This window comes from Bidens hawaiensis, unplaced genomic scaffold (genome assembly GCF_021521415.1).
Source record: "Bidens hawaiensis isolate Kalapana, Puna unplaced genomic scaffold, B.hawaiensis_p1.1 tig00016263_1, whole genome shotgun sequence".
In the NCBI taxonomy this organism is placed as follows: Eukaryota; Viridiplantae; Streptophyta; class Magnoliopsida; order Asterales; family Asteraceae; genus Bidens; species Bidens hawaiensis.
In genome coordinates, this window is record NW_027492483.1 from 104,413 (window position 1) to 121,976 (window position 17,564).

Below are 17,564 nucleotides of genomic sequence, written 5' to 3' on the forward strand. Positions count from 1 at the left end.
AAAAGATGTATAATTTTATATCCATCAGGTCCTCGGTCCTCTGAGGCAATCCCGTGAAGCTGATTTATGATGTTGTTATACGATATACGGAATTTGAATGTTTGTTGTTCCTATACACGAATCTGCGGGACAATCGATGATGCACCATCTGAAATAGTCGGCCTAAAGCGGTTTTTCACACCCTGAACTGGGGCCACATAGTTCCTCCTTCTTCATATCTGGTTAACCAAACCTTCCCTGTTAACTTGAATTCCCTTACCTCTATCAGTTATGTTGGCTCCGTTAACTATTTTTCTCCCAATACCATTTCTACCCCTGTTTCGGTTAACAAATTCACACTGTCTCTAGTTTACCGGTTCTTCTAACACTTCATCCCAATAATTATTCCCCTCTATTATCAGCTAAAACCCTTCATTATCTCTAACTCACCAATCTGCCCCATTACTACCGTCTTCACTGTGACCTGTATCATTCCACTCCCCCTTTTCTTAATCCTCTGTGTGAATACTGACATAATCCTCATCAAGGTTAATCTGAACTCTGTGTCTGGGGGTATTATGTAGGGCTGATGGTCCGGCCTGATCATTGTTGCAGTTTTGGTTTCTAAATAAGCGAACTGAATTGTTTGGGTTCTGTTGTTGGTTGGAATTTATGGTGGAAGTTGGTCATCTTCAGGTTGGTAATTGTTGTTTGGGTTGAAAACATTATTTTCCGATAGTGGGTTTTGGTCTTGGTTCTGGTTTTTATTCTAATTTTGGTTCTGCAACTGATGATTCTGAGGTTGGCCTTTCATTCTGACCCTCTATTCTGAGCTCGTTTCTGCCAGGCTAATCTCTCAATCTTGGGCTCAAAATAAGCGGTGACTGTCTGCCCGAATGGCGAGTGTGCATAAACTTGTCACCTGCACAAACAACACACCCCATGTAAAATAGGAAAATAAATTTTAAACTAACTAAAAAGTAAAACTAAACTTAACCAAAATAAAAAAGAAAATAAAATAACACGAAAATACTAAGCGCACTAACTCTCTGGCAACGACACCATTTTGATGCAAGACTGTCGCTATCTAGTAAAAAACAATTAAAATTAAGTTCCTAATCACCTAAGCAAGCTATGGTAAGTAGGGTGTCGAACCACGAGGAGTATGTGGTCAGTGTAACGAGTAACCAATTTCTAATATTAAGAAGTGAATGTCAAAAGTGCTGATCACAGTAGCAAACCTTTTGCATTTAATATTAAACAAGAAATTAAACAACTTTCAAACAATTAATAAAGACAAATCACACCCAGGGCTCAAGTATGTAACAAACATCAATCTCATGTCGTATAACAGATTAATCATCAATAATCGAATCAGGTTGATGACTATCTAATTAAACATTAGGCATCAACAATCTCTAACACACGGCACTAGTTATCAAACCTTTCCTGCCAATGTGACTCAACTAAGGGCAATTGCATGCTTTATCACATTCACACTAATAAAAGCAACCCTATGAACACGTATCACAACAATTGGAAAACTAATCGTTTTGATTGGAATAAACCTAAACCGACTTAGTGCACAATAATACCAAGCATCAATGTTCATAGATCGACAATCTATAATTACAAATATTTAATTCTTAAAACATGAGAAAAATTGAACAAGTACAATATTCTACATCCTGGTATCATCTGAAGAGACTAGCCGCTCACGGTGATGATTCGGTTTTCACTCGATATTTGGTAGGCCATTAATATCAATTAGAATATATATGAGAATGTGTTTTCTTGCTTCCTGTGACGTCGTCCTTCCGCCGTACCACACATTCTTATTTCCTTCTCATGGGCCTCTTCTGATTATATTCAACCACCAGGAGATGGTTGACCTTGCATCCACTATCGCTTTTTTTCACACGAATAATTTACTACATATATATAGACATAAAGAAATATTGAATCAACAAAACAAGACATAAAGATATATTGAATCAACAAAACAAGCTAGGTAGTTATGGTGGTAAGGTTGTTGGGCCACAACTCATGGAACGCGGGTTGGAGTTTTGGAGGAGGCCAATATTGAAGTGTTTTTTATGAGAATAAAAATATTTAAATGTTACCTCTAACTTTAATCTAGTTTACATTGATGTCCTTGAAATTTATAAAGCTACTATACAATCCAAAATTTTTAATAACGTTTTTTTGTGGGGTTTCTTCTGGTTGCAGTTGTGCATTCTCTAATGCTTGAGTGATTGTGGTGGATAAACACATGCTGAGATAAGCATAAGCCTTTTGTTCTTTAAGCAGTTTTTGGAGATCAGTTTGTGTGAGAGATTCCGTGCAAGGGGGGGGGGGGGGACAACTTCAATACCAACAGTCACAGCTTTATGAGGTTCATTTTCAGTTGACCTTATCATCCCATAGTCATTTGTTCTAATAAAGTTCTTAAATATCCATTTCCAATCGTCAAAGTTGCTCTCGAAGCTCAATAGTCTAGTTGGTTTGTTAACGTTTTCGGCTTCTTTTTCAAGCATCAAGACGCTCTTCAACAAATTCTCTGAATCATAAGCCATTTTTAAACAGTCTTGAAGTTACCAAAGTAAACAGTCTTGAAATTAGGTGAAAAATCATAAAATATCTAAGTATGGTGAATCGCACTTGCAGTGAACTTTAATGCAATTGCGAAGCTGGGCGAACGCGATTTGGATAGTAAATGTGATTGTCTATGGATGCGATTCTGAATGCGATTTCCATTTTGGACACGATTGCGATCAGGATGTGATTGCGATTGGTACCTGACGAAACAGCATCGCACAACACGCTATTTAAACACAAAGACTTCACAAACACCGTTTTTTTACAAGTATGAAGCACCAAACAACTGAAATAACCCCTAGTACACTTAAATACACTCACGAAGCACTCTAACAAGACCAAAATTTAAGGTCGTGACCCAAAAATCTCAACTAGTGGAGCTAAAAGCAATGATACTAATTGTAGGTCCTTATAATGGATCTCACAACTAGTTCTTAGATCACTCCTTGTAAGCTAGCAGAAACCACTTACAACAACAAGGATATCAGATCTTGTGTGTTTGTTTATTTAGTATTTTTGGTAAGAAGAGAGTTTGAGGAAAGATAAGGTAGAGAGAGATGAAGAAAGTTTGAATTTGCAAAAAGTTATGTTGCATGGCCATGGTTCCACTATTTATAGTGGAATGCATGACATGCATTCTTCCATTCCCAAGAGCAATGGGCATATTTACAAGAAGTCATTGGGCCCAAACATACAAAATGACTAAACGAAAGCATATAAAATACAAAGATGATAAAACTAACTAATACAAAAGATGTATACATATAAAATGGGCTCTACAAACGAGTTACCCTTTTAAATAGACAAACTTTGTTCATTGGTCGTTCAAAAAATAACTTTAATGCTTACTAGATGCATGTGCACGGTTGGATCAATGCCATCATCAATTCCACATAATGATGTTGTAAGAGTGCCATTCATTGCATAATGCATGTCACATATGAAGTATTTATGCGTATATACATTGTATTCCTTATTATGATACTATATAAAGCCATATTATAAGAATAAATATATGGATATATATATATATATATATTTATGTATGACCCTTATGATCATTTATATTATAATATATCAAAGTTAATTAATTATACCTTTTTATTATTAGCTAGGTAATTGTTGATGGACCAAATTACTCTTTCTTTCTAATCAAGGGTTTCCCCTTGGGTGTATATAAATATATAGAGAGACTAATTAACATCATTGAACATAACCCTAAACCTCACCTAATATTTTCATGAGCCTCTCTCTCCATATATTATTCGGTTTCTCAAAGAACCCTAATCCCCATCACTAATATACATCCTAAAGGGGAACTTGACCAAGCTGACTATCATGTCGTCTGGATCTTACTCATCAGCCGTGGAATCTCACTATGTTGTGACAGGTATGTTTTAGTTGTAGGTTTATCATAATATACATCTTTTCTATTACATACATAAAGAACTAATCAACATGTGGTATAAGATCGATGTTGATTAATCAGTTCTTCATGTCTTCCATTAACTCAGGATCTAAACCGGAAGACATGGACTAAAATCTGATAAACCCTAACTATTTTAGGTTCTGTTATTAATTCGTTTTATTTTCATCATCATTATTAAAATCCGAATATAAGAAACCCTAACAATTTTTCGGTTTTAAAACTCGTATTTGATATAAACTGGCGGATTTTGAAATCTGATAAATTAATGATCTTAGTGTTCATGACAGTTTTTCGAAAAACCGATATAATCTGGTTCAAGATCTGGATTGTTATAATGTTTTACTAAATTTTTATTAAGATTTAGACCAAGATATTTCGAATTCTATAAACTTAATAAAGGAATTACTTTGAAAATAATCAAATCTTGGATAAACAAAAAATCCCCAAGAATTCATATCAAACATGATTAACTGTTCATCAACTTATGGGTGTATATGTTTACGGTTAAAACAGTTTTCGGAGAACACCGAGTTTCTGAAAACACTAAAACCAGAAAACGTATCAAACCAGAAACACACTAATATCCAGATACTAATTTTTTTTTGTGAATAGTACACTAAAACGCTTAACTTGAATAAATGATGATATACACTTATGTTCAAAGGTGATGTGATACATCCAACATATTATTCAAGTATAAATACAAGCTGTGTTAGTTTAGCTTAAAAATGATTTAAATGTATCACTTCTGCCCAAAGGTGATGCGATACATCTATATCAAAGCAAAACTAACTCGTGCATAATTAAAATGGTTGTCTCACTTCTGCCCAAAGGTGACGTGTTACAATAGTTTTGCACATATACTTAAGTAAAATTTAATTATGCCCAAAGGTGATTTATCTTTTATTTAAGTAGAATTTTATTAATTATATTAGTCTATTATTTTGATGTTAACAATAGACATTTATTATCACAGCTTCATAATTTAAATGGTTCTTATCTACGCCTGCATTAGTTTAAATTGCCCCTAGTTCACTCTAAGTTTCTTCTAGTTTAGTATCTTAACATTCTCATATAAATTTCAATAACATCGTGGAATCACATCATTAACTGGAGATAACTTTGCTACCTGGAAGAACTCTCTTATGCTTAATCTTGCCTTCCCGTTTTTCGATTTTGCTCTAAACGAGGACGAACCTCTAGCACTAACCACTGAAAGCACTCCTGCTCAGCACTTATTGTTCGAAAAATGGAATACATGTAACCGCATGTCTCTAATGCTTATGAAAAACTCCATTGGCATGCCCATAAGAGGATCCATTGCAGACTATGAAAATGCTAAAACCTATCTGGCTTCTGTGGAGGAACAATTCAAAGGAACGTCTAAGGCGTATGCTAGTACTCTTATTCTCAAGCTGGTGACTACTAAGTATGATGGAAGGAGTGGCATTCTTGGACACATTATGATGATGAACGATATGGCCCATAGGCTGAAGGGATTAGACATGGAGATCAGTGATGGTTTTCTGGTGCATTTCATCATAACCTCTCTTCCAGCTGCCTATGAAGCTTTCAAGATCAATTACAACACCCAGAAGAACAAATGGACTATGAGTGAGCTGATTGCTATGTGCGTGCAAAAGGAAGAACGTATAAAGATGGACAAACCTGAATTTGCTTACCTTGCCACCAGTTCCAAGAAGAGGAAGAACACTAATCCAAGAAAGGAGTTTGCTAAAGTTCAGAAGACTAATACAGGTGCCTCAACCAGCTCTCAGTACTCTACTGGAAAGCCTTTCAGCAAGTTCTGTAAGAAGTACATTCATAAGCAGAAGGACTGTTCAGACTTTAAAGAGTGGCTGGCTAAGAAAGGTAATGACCTCTTTATGATACTTGAGTCCTATAATTTAACTGTTCCTGCTAATACATGGTGGTTTGATTCTGGTTCTATGGTTCATGTGACTAATTCTACTTAGGGATTCCTTTCAATCCGGAAGCTGGAAAGAAACCAAAGAACACTAAGACTGGGGAATGATAAAGAACTTGAAGTCAAGGATGTGGGAACTTTATAATTAATAATGAAAACTGGTTTATGTATTAAACTTTATGATCCCTTATATATTCCTGAGATTACTCGGAATCTTGTATCAGGTCCAAAGTTAGACATGGACGGTTTTGATGTTTCTCATGGTCGTGGCAAACTTACTATTTCTTTAAATTATCAAGTGTTTGGTTATGGCTTTTTGGATGGTGGTCTTTATAGATTAGAACTAGATGATAATTTTTTTAAATCTTTGTTGTCATATAATATTAATGAATCACTCACAAAGATTAAGGAGAAACGAGACTTAGAGACTTCTCCTATGTTGTGGCATCAACGTTTAGGCCACATCTCACGAGACTGGTTAGACCGCCTCGTGAAGAATGAAGTCTTACCACATCTCGATTTCATCGATTTTGGAATGTGTGTCAAATGCCTTAAAGGCAAAATGACATCAGCAAATAAGAAAGGTGCCACTAGGAGCTCTAATTTATTAGAACTCATTCATACTGATATTAGTGGTCCTTACCCCATTGCTGGCGTAGCTGGACATACTTCATTTATCACATTCATTGATGATTATTCCCGATATACGTACCTGTATCTCATTAAAGAAAAATCTGAATCTATAACAACTTTTAAAGATTATAAAACTGAAGTTGAAAAACAATTAGATCGTCAAATAAAAGTTGTCAGATCAGATAAAGGAGGTGAATATTATGGAAGACATACTGATTTGGGTCAGGCCCCTGGTCCATTTTATGATTTTTGTAAGGACCATGGGATCGTGAACCAATATACCATGCCAGGTACTCCTCAACAAAATGGTGTCGCTGAACGGACAAATCGAACCCTTATGAATATGGTACGCAGTATGTTAGCCAACACTAATTTACCTCTATTTCTCTGGACTGAAGCCTTAAAATCAGCCGTTTATATATTCAATAGAGTTCCTTCTAAGTCTATCCCTAAAACTCCTTATGAACTTTGGACAGGAAGGAAACCGAGTCTTAATTATATGAAAGTATGGGGCTGTATTGCTGAAGAAAAACTTTATAACCCTTTCCTAAAGAAACTTGACCCTAAAACTGTTACCTACTTCTTTATCGAGTATCCTAAAAATTCAAAGGGTTATCGTTTCTATTGTCCTTCCCATGTTACTCATATTGTAGAAACCAAGCGTGTCGTGTTCCTGAAGGATTACAAGATCAGTGGGAGCAGTACTAACCCTTATGAAGAATTGCAAGAAATACAAGATGCGGGAGAAGACTCGTCGATTTGTAACTCCGGTTATTCCTCTTGTACCCCATGCAATTGAACCTTCTGCACCACCTTCTCCACACTCAGAACCCGTTATAACAGAAATCGAAGGCACATCAAACACTCAAAACCAAGACAATGTTGAACCCGCTAATCAACTCAGGAGGTCATCCAGGTCTAGAAGACCTACTAACATTGATGATTATGTAACCTTCCTGACTGAAGCTGACGCCGGAAAGCTTAATGATCCTATCTGTTATAATGAAGCCATGAGCAGTGATCAGTCTTCTGAATGGAATAAAGAAATGATTGATGAGCTTGACTCCATGAAAATGAGGTTTGGGATTTGGTAGAATTTCCCAACGGTGTCAAACCCGTAGGATGTAAATGGGTGTTCAAAACAAAACTTGATCAAAATGGGAACGTTGAACGCTATAAAGCGAGATTGGTTGCAAAGGGCTACACTCAGAAAGAAGGAATTGACTATCAAGAGACCTTTTCACCTGTCTCTCGAAAAGATTCATTAAGGATCGTTATGGCCCTAGTAGCTCATTTTGATTTAGAGCTGCAACTGATGGACATGAAAACCACTTTCCTAATGGCAATTTAGACGAAGAGGTGTACATGAAGCAGCCTGAAGGTTTTAAACTTGAAGGTCAAGAACATCTAGTCCGTAAGCTCAAGAAGTCAATATATGGGTTGAAACAAGCATCACGTCAATGGTACCTAAAGTTTGATGAAGTCATGAAGAAACAAGGTTTTGCAAAATCAAGTGGATCAATGCACCTACCTCAAAATGAGTGGGAGTAAGTTTACTATACTTGTCCTTTACGTATATGATATTCTACTGGCAAGTAATAGTTTAGACATGTTGCATGAGTCGAAGCGATTACTCTCGCATAACTTCTACATGAAGGATCTCGAAGATGCTTCTTATGTTATTGGCATCGAAATTCACCGAAACAAACACAAAAGGATCTTAGGATTATCTCAAAGGGCCTACATTGACCGTGTCCTTACTCGTTACAAAATGCAACATTGTAACCCAAATGCAGCTCCAGTAGTTAAAGGAGACGTTTTCGGGGCATTCCAATGTCCGAAAACAGAGGTTGAAAAGGAGCAAATGAGATTGATACCTTATGCATCACTAGTCGGGAGCCTTATGTATGCACAAGTTTGTACTCGTCCAGATATTGCTTATATTTCCGGAATGTTAGGCCGTTATCAGACTAATCCTGGCCTTGAACGCTGGAAAGCAGCTAAGAAGGTGCTTCGATATCTTCAAAGGACGAAAGACTACAAACTGACTTATAGAAGAATGGATAATTTAGAAGTGGTAGGTTATTCTGATTCTGACTTTGCCAAATGCAAAGATGACAAGAAGTCCACTTCAAGGTATATCTTTATGCTAGCAGGCGGGCCCATCTCATGGAGGAGTCATAAGCAACAGTTAACGACTACTTCTACTATGATGGCAGTATATATAGCTGTTTATAATGCTACCTGCTATGGAATGTTGCTTAAAAATCTGATCTCTGGACTTAAATCAGTCGATTCCATTTCTAGACCATTGAAGCTTTATTGTGATAATTCAGCTGCCGTTAATTTCTCGAAACAGTTCGACTGGAGCTGGTTTATATCTTGATACAAAGTATTTGTTCGTGCGTGAACGAGTTGAGGATGTTAAACTTTGTATTGAGTATATTAGTACACATAATATGTTAGCGGATCCGATGAATAAATGTCTCCCACCTAAAGTTTTTGAAGAACATGTTGCTAATATGGGATTTACTAAAGACCTTATTTAATTGCATATTGTACTTATTTACATTTTATTTAATAAAGTTTCCTCAGTTTTGATTTTGTATGTCTCTTAATATGTTCTGCATGCGTAATGACATATAGACAAATTATTATACAAATCAAATATTTGAAGGGCTTACTTATATAATTTTGATCATAACTACTTAGGTTTTAAACAAGGACTGCAGTATGATTAATGGGGGTCTTGAGCTGATGTTCAATTCAATGACTGTATTTCTCTGCTTCAGTTTGAGTTTAAAGCTAAAATAAGTGATAAAATCTGTAGACTAATTTAATGCTCATAATAAATGATTATTTGGCCAACTGGGAGAATGTTAGAATAAATATATGGATATATATATTTATGTATGGCCCTCATGATCATTTATATTATAATAGATCAAAGTTAATTAATTAACTAGGTAATTGTTGATGGACCATATTACCTTTTCTTGCGAATCAAGGATTTCCCATTGGATGTATATAAATATATTGAGAGACTAATTAACATCATTGAACATAACCCTAAACCTCACCTAATATTTTCGTGAGCCTCTCTCTCCATATATTATTCGGTTTCTCAAAGAACCCTAATCCCCATCACTAATATACATCCTAAAGGGGAACTCGACCAAGCTGACAATCATGCCGTCTGGATCTTTCTCATCAGCCGTGGCTTTTCTCTCTGCTGTGACAGGTATGTTTTAGTTGTAGATGTATCATAATATTCATGTTTTCTATTACATACATTATGAACTGATCAACACATTTACAATGGTTTTAACAAACATTCTAATTACCCGCTCTACAGTAACTCGTTTTCACCTCCAAAAGACTCAGAACCTTGCTTGTTCCTGAATTTGTTCCTGTCCTAATATCACAAACAAAAAACTTTTCAAAATTCCGTCACAAAGATTGGTTTCAAGAGATCAAGTTAACCGACCTCCGTCACAAAGAAGCCATGGAAACCATATGGAACTCTATGGGGCAATGGAACAACAGCAACCGGATCAGGAGACATTGTTTTCGCATCTATAACCGTTACTGATGATTTCCTAAAATAAAAGAAAAAGAAAACAAAAACAATTATATTAAACGTAGGATATTAATACTCTACAGGTATGTTATATAATGAAGTATTATGGGAGTTTTATGTATGTATACCCTGTGCTTTCATCATGTGTAAAGAAGATCAAGTAGCCATCATCTTCTTCACAATCGTATCCCGGGGTTTTAGGAACAAAAATTGCCTCGGAACCGTATCTACCGGGCCCAAGGTCGTATATCCCTTGGACATTTCCCCCGACTTCAAGCTTTGTTTTTCCAACTTCGGGTTCTGCATGTAAATCAAATTTAACAATGCCTGTGACCTTTGCGATGCTATCAAGCCTAGTTGCATACACATATCGTTGTTCCCTGAAGTCACATTAAAGATATTAATACGTAGCATCCAAATAAAAAATAATAAAAAGAGTTAATTACATAGATGGTCATTAGTTCATGTGGTTTGTGCAAAGTAACGAGTTTGGGTATTAACACTAACTTATGTAAGTCTTAGATAAAATGATCAATATGCCCTTATACTTCAAATTAAAAAGTATTAGTTGGATAAGGTCTAGAAGAAATGTACCTGGCTACCCAAACATGTTAATCTTTATGACCTAACAATTACCAAAACCACATGCGTTTTTTGGTTGAGTTATACATTGATGTAATGACTATGGCTAGCTATTTTGCTCAAATATATAGTCAGCATGGTCAATCTGTTTTCCCTTATTATTCAAGAAGGGATTCATATAACTTGCCAAATCATAATCAATGAATTTGGATGGAATAACTCTCAATCTTTTAACCAGAAAAATATAATTCAAAAACTAATTAAAACCTCATCTAACCCACATGTTTATCTAATAATATAATTAGCTATCATAAACTAAATATAACTCATTTAATTTATCTCTAACTGATTCAATTAACTGACCCAATTCCATAACTCGAGATCGGCCCAACCTGGTTCATTGACTTGAGGACGGGATTTAAGTCCAACAATTATTATTATTATCATTATTATTTTTATTATTTACCTGCCAACGTAGTACTCGTTCACCCTAGGAAAATCAACAGCAGACTCAGACAACTTCTTCTGAGAAGCAAGACCAGTTTCCATGTTGAAATTCATCTCAAACCTATACAATGAATATTTTTCAGGTAAAATTACTAAAATGGCCTTTTAACCTCTCGAAAAACTAACAAAGGATAAAAATCTTACAGCTCATTTGAGAAATTTTCAAGCTTTTCTTTAACACCACCACCAACCATATCCAAATTTGGATTTTGAAGGCGGCATGTAATCAAAACAACTTCATCTCCTTCCTCCCATGCATTTGCTAATATTATGAAGTTTTGAATAATCACCAATGCAAGACCTCAAATAATACTTTATGAACGGTAGATATGGAAATAAATAAAAAAGAGCCCTCACCATTGTGAAATATGAAGCAATTTGGAAGCTCAAACCATTTAATCTGGAGCTCGTCCTTTGCATACCGTGGAAGGATACCAAATCGGGCTTTCTTTGTTTTATCAAATGTGTAAATCAACCTTTTCTCCTTCACCATGTCCTAAGAGGATTTTAGTGTAAATCTTAATGAGCTTAGCCAAAAATATGACTAAAAGTGACAAGAATATCAAGATTCACATACTTTTGGTTTAAAGTACAAAGGTAGATCCATGAAGATAGCATAATTCTCGGTAATCTCAAAATCATGCATCATTACTGATTCTGGTATTGTTATTGGAACAGGATCATTCATAACACCATCTTTTGAAATCACACGGTATGTGACAAACGGTGCTGTTTGTGCATATCCAAATGTAAACATCTCACCTGGAAACAAATGTTACTTTGTGAAAAAAATACGACAAGAGAGAATTAATACATATCGATCTGTTTAATGGAGAAAGTATTTTACCGGTGATTGGATCGATCTTTGGGTGGGCAGTGAATGCGTGAGAAAGCCTCTTATCATAATCCATCAAGCCAAGAGTTTGCAGGTCACCATCTTCCAGTACTTTAATGGCATCTAAAATTTAAAAAAATGTATAATATATACATTAAGTGTATATCGTTACTTTGTCCTAAAGTAAAATACATTATATAATTAAGAGAGTTCATTTATTGAACCATATTAAGTAAAGAACCAATATAAATGTATCCACATGCATACATATGTATGCAAAAGGAGGGTTCTAGGGAGAACCCATTTTTTATTCCAAGAACATGTGCAAATCATGTGTAGTAGGTAAATGTTTAAAACTTAAAAAAAACATACGAAGAAATTAGTTTAACGAATTCTTATGCACATAGCACAGACAATTGTAGGTAAAAAGTAAAAATATGAACCATTGATATATAACTTAAATGATTAAGGTTTAACTTACATGGTTTGTCTCCTTCTGATAGCGCCAAGGGCTTTCCATGGTGATATATGAGAGCAGTGTTTCCTAAAGAGAACAATGCAGATACTTTATATATAAGGTTTCTCAAGACAACAGTAATTATGAAAAATGGCAAGAAGTTATTAAAACTAAAAAGGTACTGAAAATGGATACATCAACCAACCTGTCCCGTCGCCATATGAAAGATCTAGAACTTTCAACTTTGATCTTAGAATTTTCATTTGCACCATCACTAACCCAAAAAACCCCTTAAGATCTCCAATCTGAAAACACAATAACTAAAATGTAACTTCTATAATCTAAACATATACAAAAACCATAGTTATTAAATGCATAATCTATACATATACAAAAACCATAGTTATTAAATGCGTTAGACGCACTTAAGGCGCAACGGCCTCTCCGAGGGCCTAGGCACAAAAAAAGCACAGGCCTAAAAAAAATAATAAGCGCACTTAAATAAAAAAATTCAAAAAAATAATTTGAAATGTAAAATATCACTTTTTTCTATACCAAAATATTGCAAAACTATAATGCTCAACTTTAAGTACCAAAGATAGCAGAAATTCCAGAATTAACAAAAATCATACAAAATTTTAAAATGCAAAACGAAAATGAGAAATCAGTTTATGTCATTTGAGCATTTGTATGAATATATAAGCATGAATACATCACTAGAACGTAACATATTCTAATTGTTCTATTCAAATCATTATTTCTTACAAACACTTCTTATTTCCAACACAGAACTTTAACAAGTAGGTTCATTAATCAAGTTCATAACTTTAACAAGCAGTTAAAACAAAGAATCTTCATCATCGTTAACAGAAATAACAACATAATCAAACCATTATAAAAATTAATTATTACTAACCTCTTCTCTTCTTTCTGTAGACCGTGTTCTTGCTTTGTCATATGCATAACTAATTGTTGTTCATTATAGTTGAGAGATTAGAGTTATTTTTGTTCATCCTATGAATTTTAGGAAACTTGTTTGAAGGGAAAATAATTCAAAGAAAATCAAGGTAAAAAAGAATCAAAAAAATTCTAGGTTGTTGATTTTACTCCTAAATTAGCGCACCTTTAGTCATGGTAGTCGGTATATTAGCGACTCACCTTAAATAATCGCCTAGGCGTCAAAAAGCTACGCTTTTAATAACTATGACAAAAAATTTAGAATTAATTCCTTCATAAACTTAGCTCCTCCAAAATATTCCTCTTGTTCCAAACGAGACGTTTTTACATAACGTGAGAGATAAGTTGCTTTTCCATCTTTGATCCGTAAGCCATGGATCATTCTATTTGACATTGATAGTCACAACATAAGTTCATATAGGAAGATGAAAGTATAAATAATAATATCTATCATAGTACATTAGTTACGCATAAGATGTAGAAACAAAGATTAAGTAACGAACAACACTTACCCGTCTCCATCAAACCTGCAAACAAACAAAAGAACAAGTGTAAATTAAAGTTCTGTGAACCAAACACCTAAAATTTTATAGCAAATATGAACTTAGTTAATGCAACTGTAAAGGTTATGTACCAGTGATATCCGGCCATAGGAGCAAACTTTGGATTAGGACCAACTCTAACAAACTCACCATTTAGGCACTCCTGTGATTACAAATTTTTTTTAAATGTAAATTAGAACCAAAATACAAGAACACTAAATTATAGAATGTTACAATTAACCAATGTTTTCAGACCAGGTCAGGGCGTTGACCAGGACACATTACCGGGTCAAAGGTCGGACCGACCCGGAAGGACGGACCGGTGTTTGACCCAGATGATGCTATATATATATAATATTAATAAACTTAAGAAACAAGTATAAACAACTACACACATTCTTTTAGCAAGTTTAGGGTTAAGTTTAATAAAACATTTTCAAGGTGAAAAATACAACTTTGTAAAAAAAATTAATAAATTACATAAATGTCTAATAAGTCACAACGTGACTGCACTCAAATCTCAATCCCCCTCATTTGCAAACCCTAGATGATATACACTGAATCTTTGCCGCCGCCTCATGGAAGTTTAAATGACGTGCGTCACAGACGAGTTTTATGACTCAATCGTCTCACCGTCTTCATCTCATCTCCTTTGGACTTTTAATCATTCACAGCCCGCCCATTTTTAGAGTCACCGGATGTTGGTTCAGGCCCGATTACTAACACACACTTGGTTGAGCTCTTTGTGAATGAATATGAAAAGTAAATATTGCAGAGGGAAAAGTTAAAGAACTACTACTTTATTCAACAAATCAAAGGGCTATAAATAGCCTACATACTCAACAGAATAAAAAAAACAAACTCTACCTACTAATTAGACTCACATGCTCCTAAATGTAAGCCACACTCCAACGTTCCACTCATCCACAAAACCCGGTCAACCACTTGACTCTACCAAACTAAATACTAAATAATATAATAAAACTAAAATGCTATATCTAAGTTCCAGCTTCAAACCCCATGTGAACTCTTATATCTTTATTCCATGCATACTAACATACTAAATTACAAACTGATGATCAATACTTATGGACCCGTTTGACCAGTCAAGATTAAACCCAACACCGGATTCACAAATGTGGCCGGAATTGTGGCCGGAATATGATAGATTTATGTACACTGGTTATATTTTTATATTTTATTTCATTGTACCGGTTCACCGGCTCCGGTCCGACCGCAAACCGCAAGAACCGGCCGGGTTTTTAGAAAACGGGTTAAACCCATGAACCGGCCCGGAATTTGTGGCGGGTCCCAGTCCGACCGACCGGTCCGGGCCAGGTTTCAAAACATTGCAATTAACACAAGAACTTTCACTAAAATTCGTAACAAAGCATGATGAACTATTTTCTGACGGTCAAAGTTCAATTTTATACGATTACATCTAACCACCATTGAAACATAATGAACACATGAAATCATTTCCTAAAAGAAATCATCAGCTATAAAGTTCAAGCACGAATCGAACATTCAGATACAATAGGATTACAGATAATCACCAATTTCCTTACAAAAATTTGCAACAGACTCAATCAAGTACGAAACTGAAACATAAATCAAACTGTCAGATAAATATGACTACCTATATGGCTATATCACAGTAGGGACTTAATTCAAGTCCCGATCGAAACAAAAACACGAACTAAACGAATAACTATCGTTTATATTAATCATAAAATATAACTCAAAAAACTGATTGCAACTCCCAAACCTTAACTCGGTTTGACTCTTGATGAACCTTAACTTGGATGCATCTAGATGAACCCTAACTTGGTTACATAATGCATAACTATAATGTGGTTTATATAGACTAATCTAACTTACTTGTCAAGATATTACCTATGATTATTACAAAACAATTAGGAAACATCTTGTAATTAGGAAAGTAACCAACTATGACCTAGTTGTCAATATTGGTCTCTCAAGTTCACTGACTTGTGACTTGGAGTCCGAAACGAAGTCCAACAATCACCTCGTAATTTCCGACTCGAAATAGGTGGTCTTTGACTTTAAACTTGTCTCCTTTGACATGTCTGATTCGAATGACGATTTTGACTATCTCGAGTACTTTAGCACCATCTTGGTCCTCATCATCTTGGTATTGGCCTCCCAAAACTCCTCTTGATCCATGACTATATTCTTCTGGCTCTCCCAAACTCGACTATCTTTTTGACCCTGTTTCAGACCATTCCCTCGGCCTTATGAACTCGCAAATCTATTCCTCTGGTTGCGATTCTTGTCATCTAATCGAACGAACATCAGTCTTCCTTGATCCCCTTAGTAAGCAACCAGTTATATCCAACAAATCAACCCCTTGGTTTATTAGAACATAGCTCATTTAACCCGAATAAAACAAACTCTAAACTGAATCACTTCTCCACAAAAAACGTGTCTCAAACAAACTTCACCAAAAGCCCGTACGCGAAATCCTACTCGATCTCAAACCAAAACCTAGTAGTCTACGAACTTCTAAGGATCGCGAGATTCAAGCACGAATCAAACATACAGGTAATAATACACCACAAACATACAACTAAGTGTCACAACACTTCAACCGATTCAACTCTATAACAAACACATCCTAATAACTTAACCTGAAAACATTCACTAGATGAATTACCGAAACTGAAACACAAGTCAACATCATCTGCTAACTACCTAACTAAATAACTATCTCAATAGCAATTTACGCTAGGGTTAAAACATCAATGATACAATTCCTTAACAATTCAAGTGTGATTCATCGCCATCTTGTGACGTCCTCAGTTTCGATTCGTATTTAAATGAATCAAGTTTTATTGGATTTTAGATAAATGTATGTATTTAAAGTATGAGGGGGCTAAGTTTCATTTGATGAAAAGTTAAACATGAATCTCTATCTATAAATGCAGCCACCAACTCATTATCTCATCATATTGGTTTCTTCATCAAGTTCTTAAAGAGAGAAACACATATAACCGTCGTTTTTGAGTGACCAGGATGATTCTCGAAGATCTAACTGTTGGATTGGTCTTAAATTTTAACAACATGTTTCTAGCATATAAATGAAAATTTACACTGAACGGATCTTGAATCAGAGGCATGGAAGTTGGGTTTCCATTAACATAAGCGTAACAATGAAAGATGAAGTTTTTCTACGACTGTTCGGGCTTTCCGGCCATTGTAGCGACGGTTACCTATGGCTGAAAGCAGATGGGTTCGTAGATATTGGTGTGATGGTTTCGTGGCTGCTTGAATCACCTAAATCAGAGATCATTTGATATAGTTTTAGGTTATTCTAGTGTTTTCGAACATAAACGTCATAGGTATGCTTGTATTTAAAATGTTTACTTTTTGTGTATGGATTTGTATAGAACTTTGTAGGATGACATATCAGGCCATGATTAATGATAAAGTAATAAACTTTATAAGAAAGGAGCTATTTGGACTAGTTTGTGTTAAACGAGTAAAGTTTGGTTCATAAAAAGAATGGGAAACGTAG

At 35.1% G+C, this 17,564-nt stretch overlaps 1 protein-coding gene across 1 annotated transcript in view; it reads right to left on the reverse strand.

The window, feature by feature from the left end:
• Positions 1 to 9,914: 9,914 nt before the first annotated feature.
• Positions 9,915 to 17,564, reverse strand: part of LOC143551088 (carotenoid 9,10(9',10')-cleavage dioxygenase 1-like) — a 41,002-nt gene continuing 33,352 nt past the window's right edge. The window contains exons 3-15 of the mRNA XM_077041602.1: positions 14,119 to 14,189; positions 13,997 to 14,011; positions 13,758 to 13,867; positions 12,733 to 12,834; positions 12,552 to 12,614; positions 12,083 to 12,193; positions 11,813 to 11,997; positions 11,593 to 11,731; positions 11,380 to 11,497; positions 11,195 to 11,296; positions 10,275 to 10,526; positions 10,054 to 10,165; positions 9,915 to 9,976 (exon numbers count right to left, since the gene is read on the reverse strand). Coding sequence (XP_076897717.1) covers positions 9,947 to 9,976; positions 10,054 to 10,165; positions 10,275 to 10,526; positions 11,195 to 11,296; positions 11,380 to 11,497; positions 11,593 to 11,731; positions 11,813 to 11,997; positions 12,083 to 12,193; positions 12,552 to 12,614; positions 12,733 to 12,834; positions 13,758 to 13,867; positions 13,997 to 14,011; positions 14,119 to 14,189 — 1,410 coding nt within the window. The 3' untranslated portion in view covers positions 9,915 to 9,946. The remainder of the gene's footprint in view (positions 9,977 to 10,053; positions 10,166 to 10,274; positions 10,527 to 11,194; positions 11,297 to 11,379; positions 11,498 to 11,592; positions 11,732 to 11,812; positions 11,998 to 12,082; positions 12,194 to 12,551; positions 12,615 to 12,732; positions 12,835 to 13,757; positions 13,868 to 13,996; positions 14,012 to 14,118; positions 14,190 to 17,564) is intronic.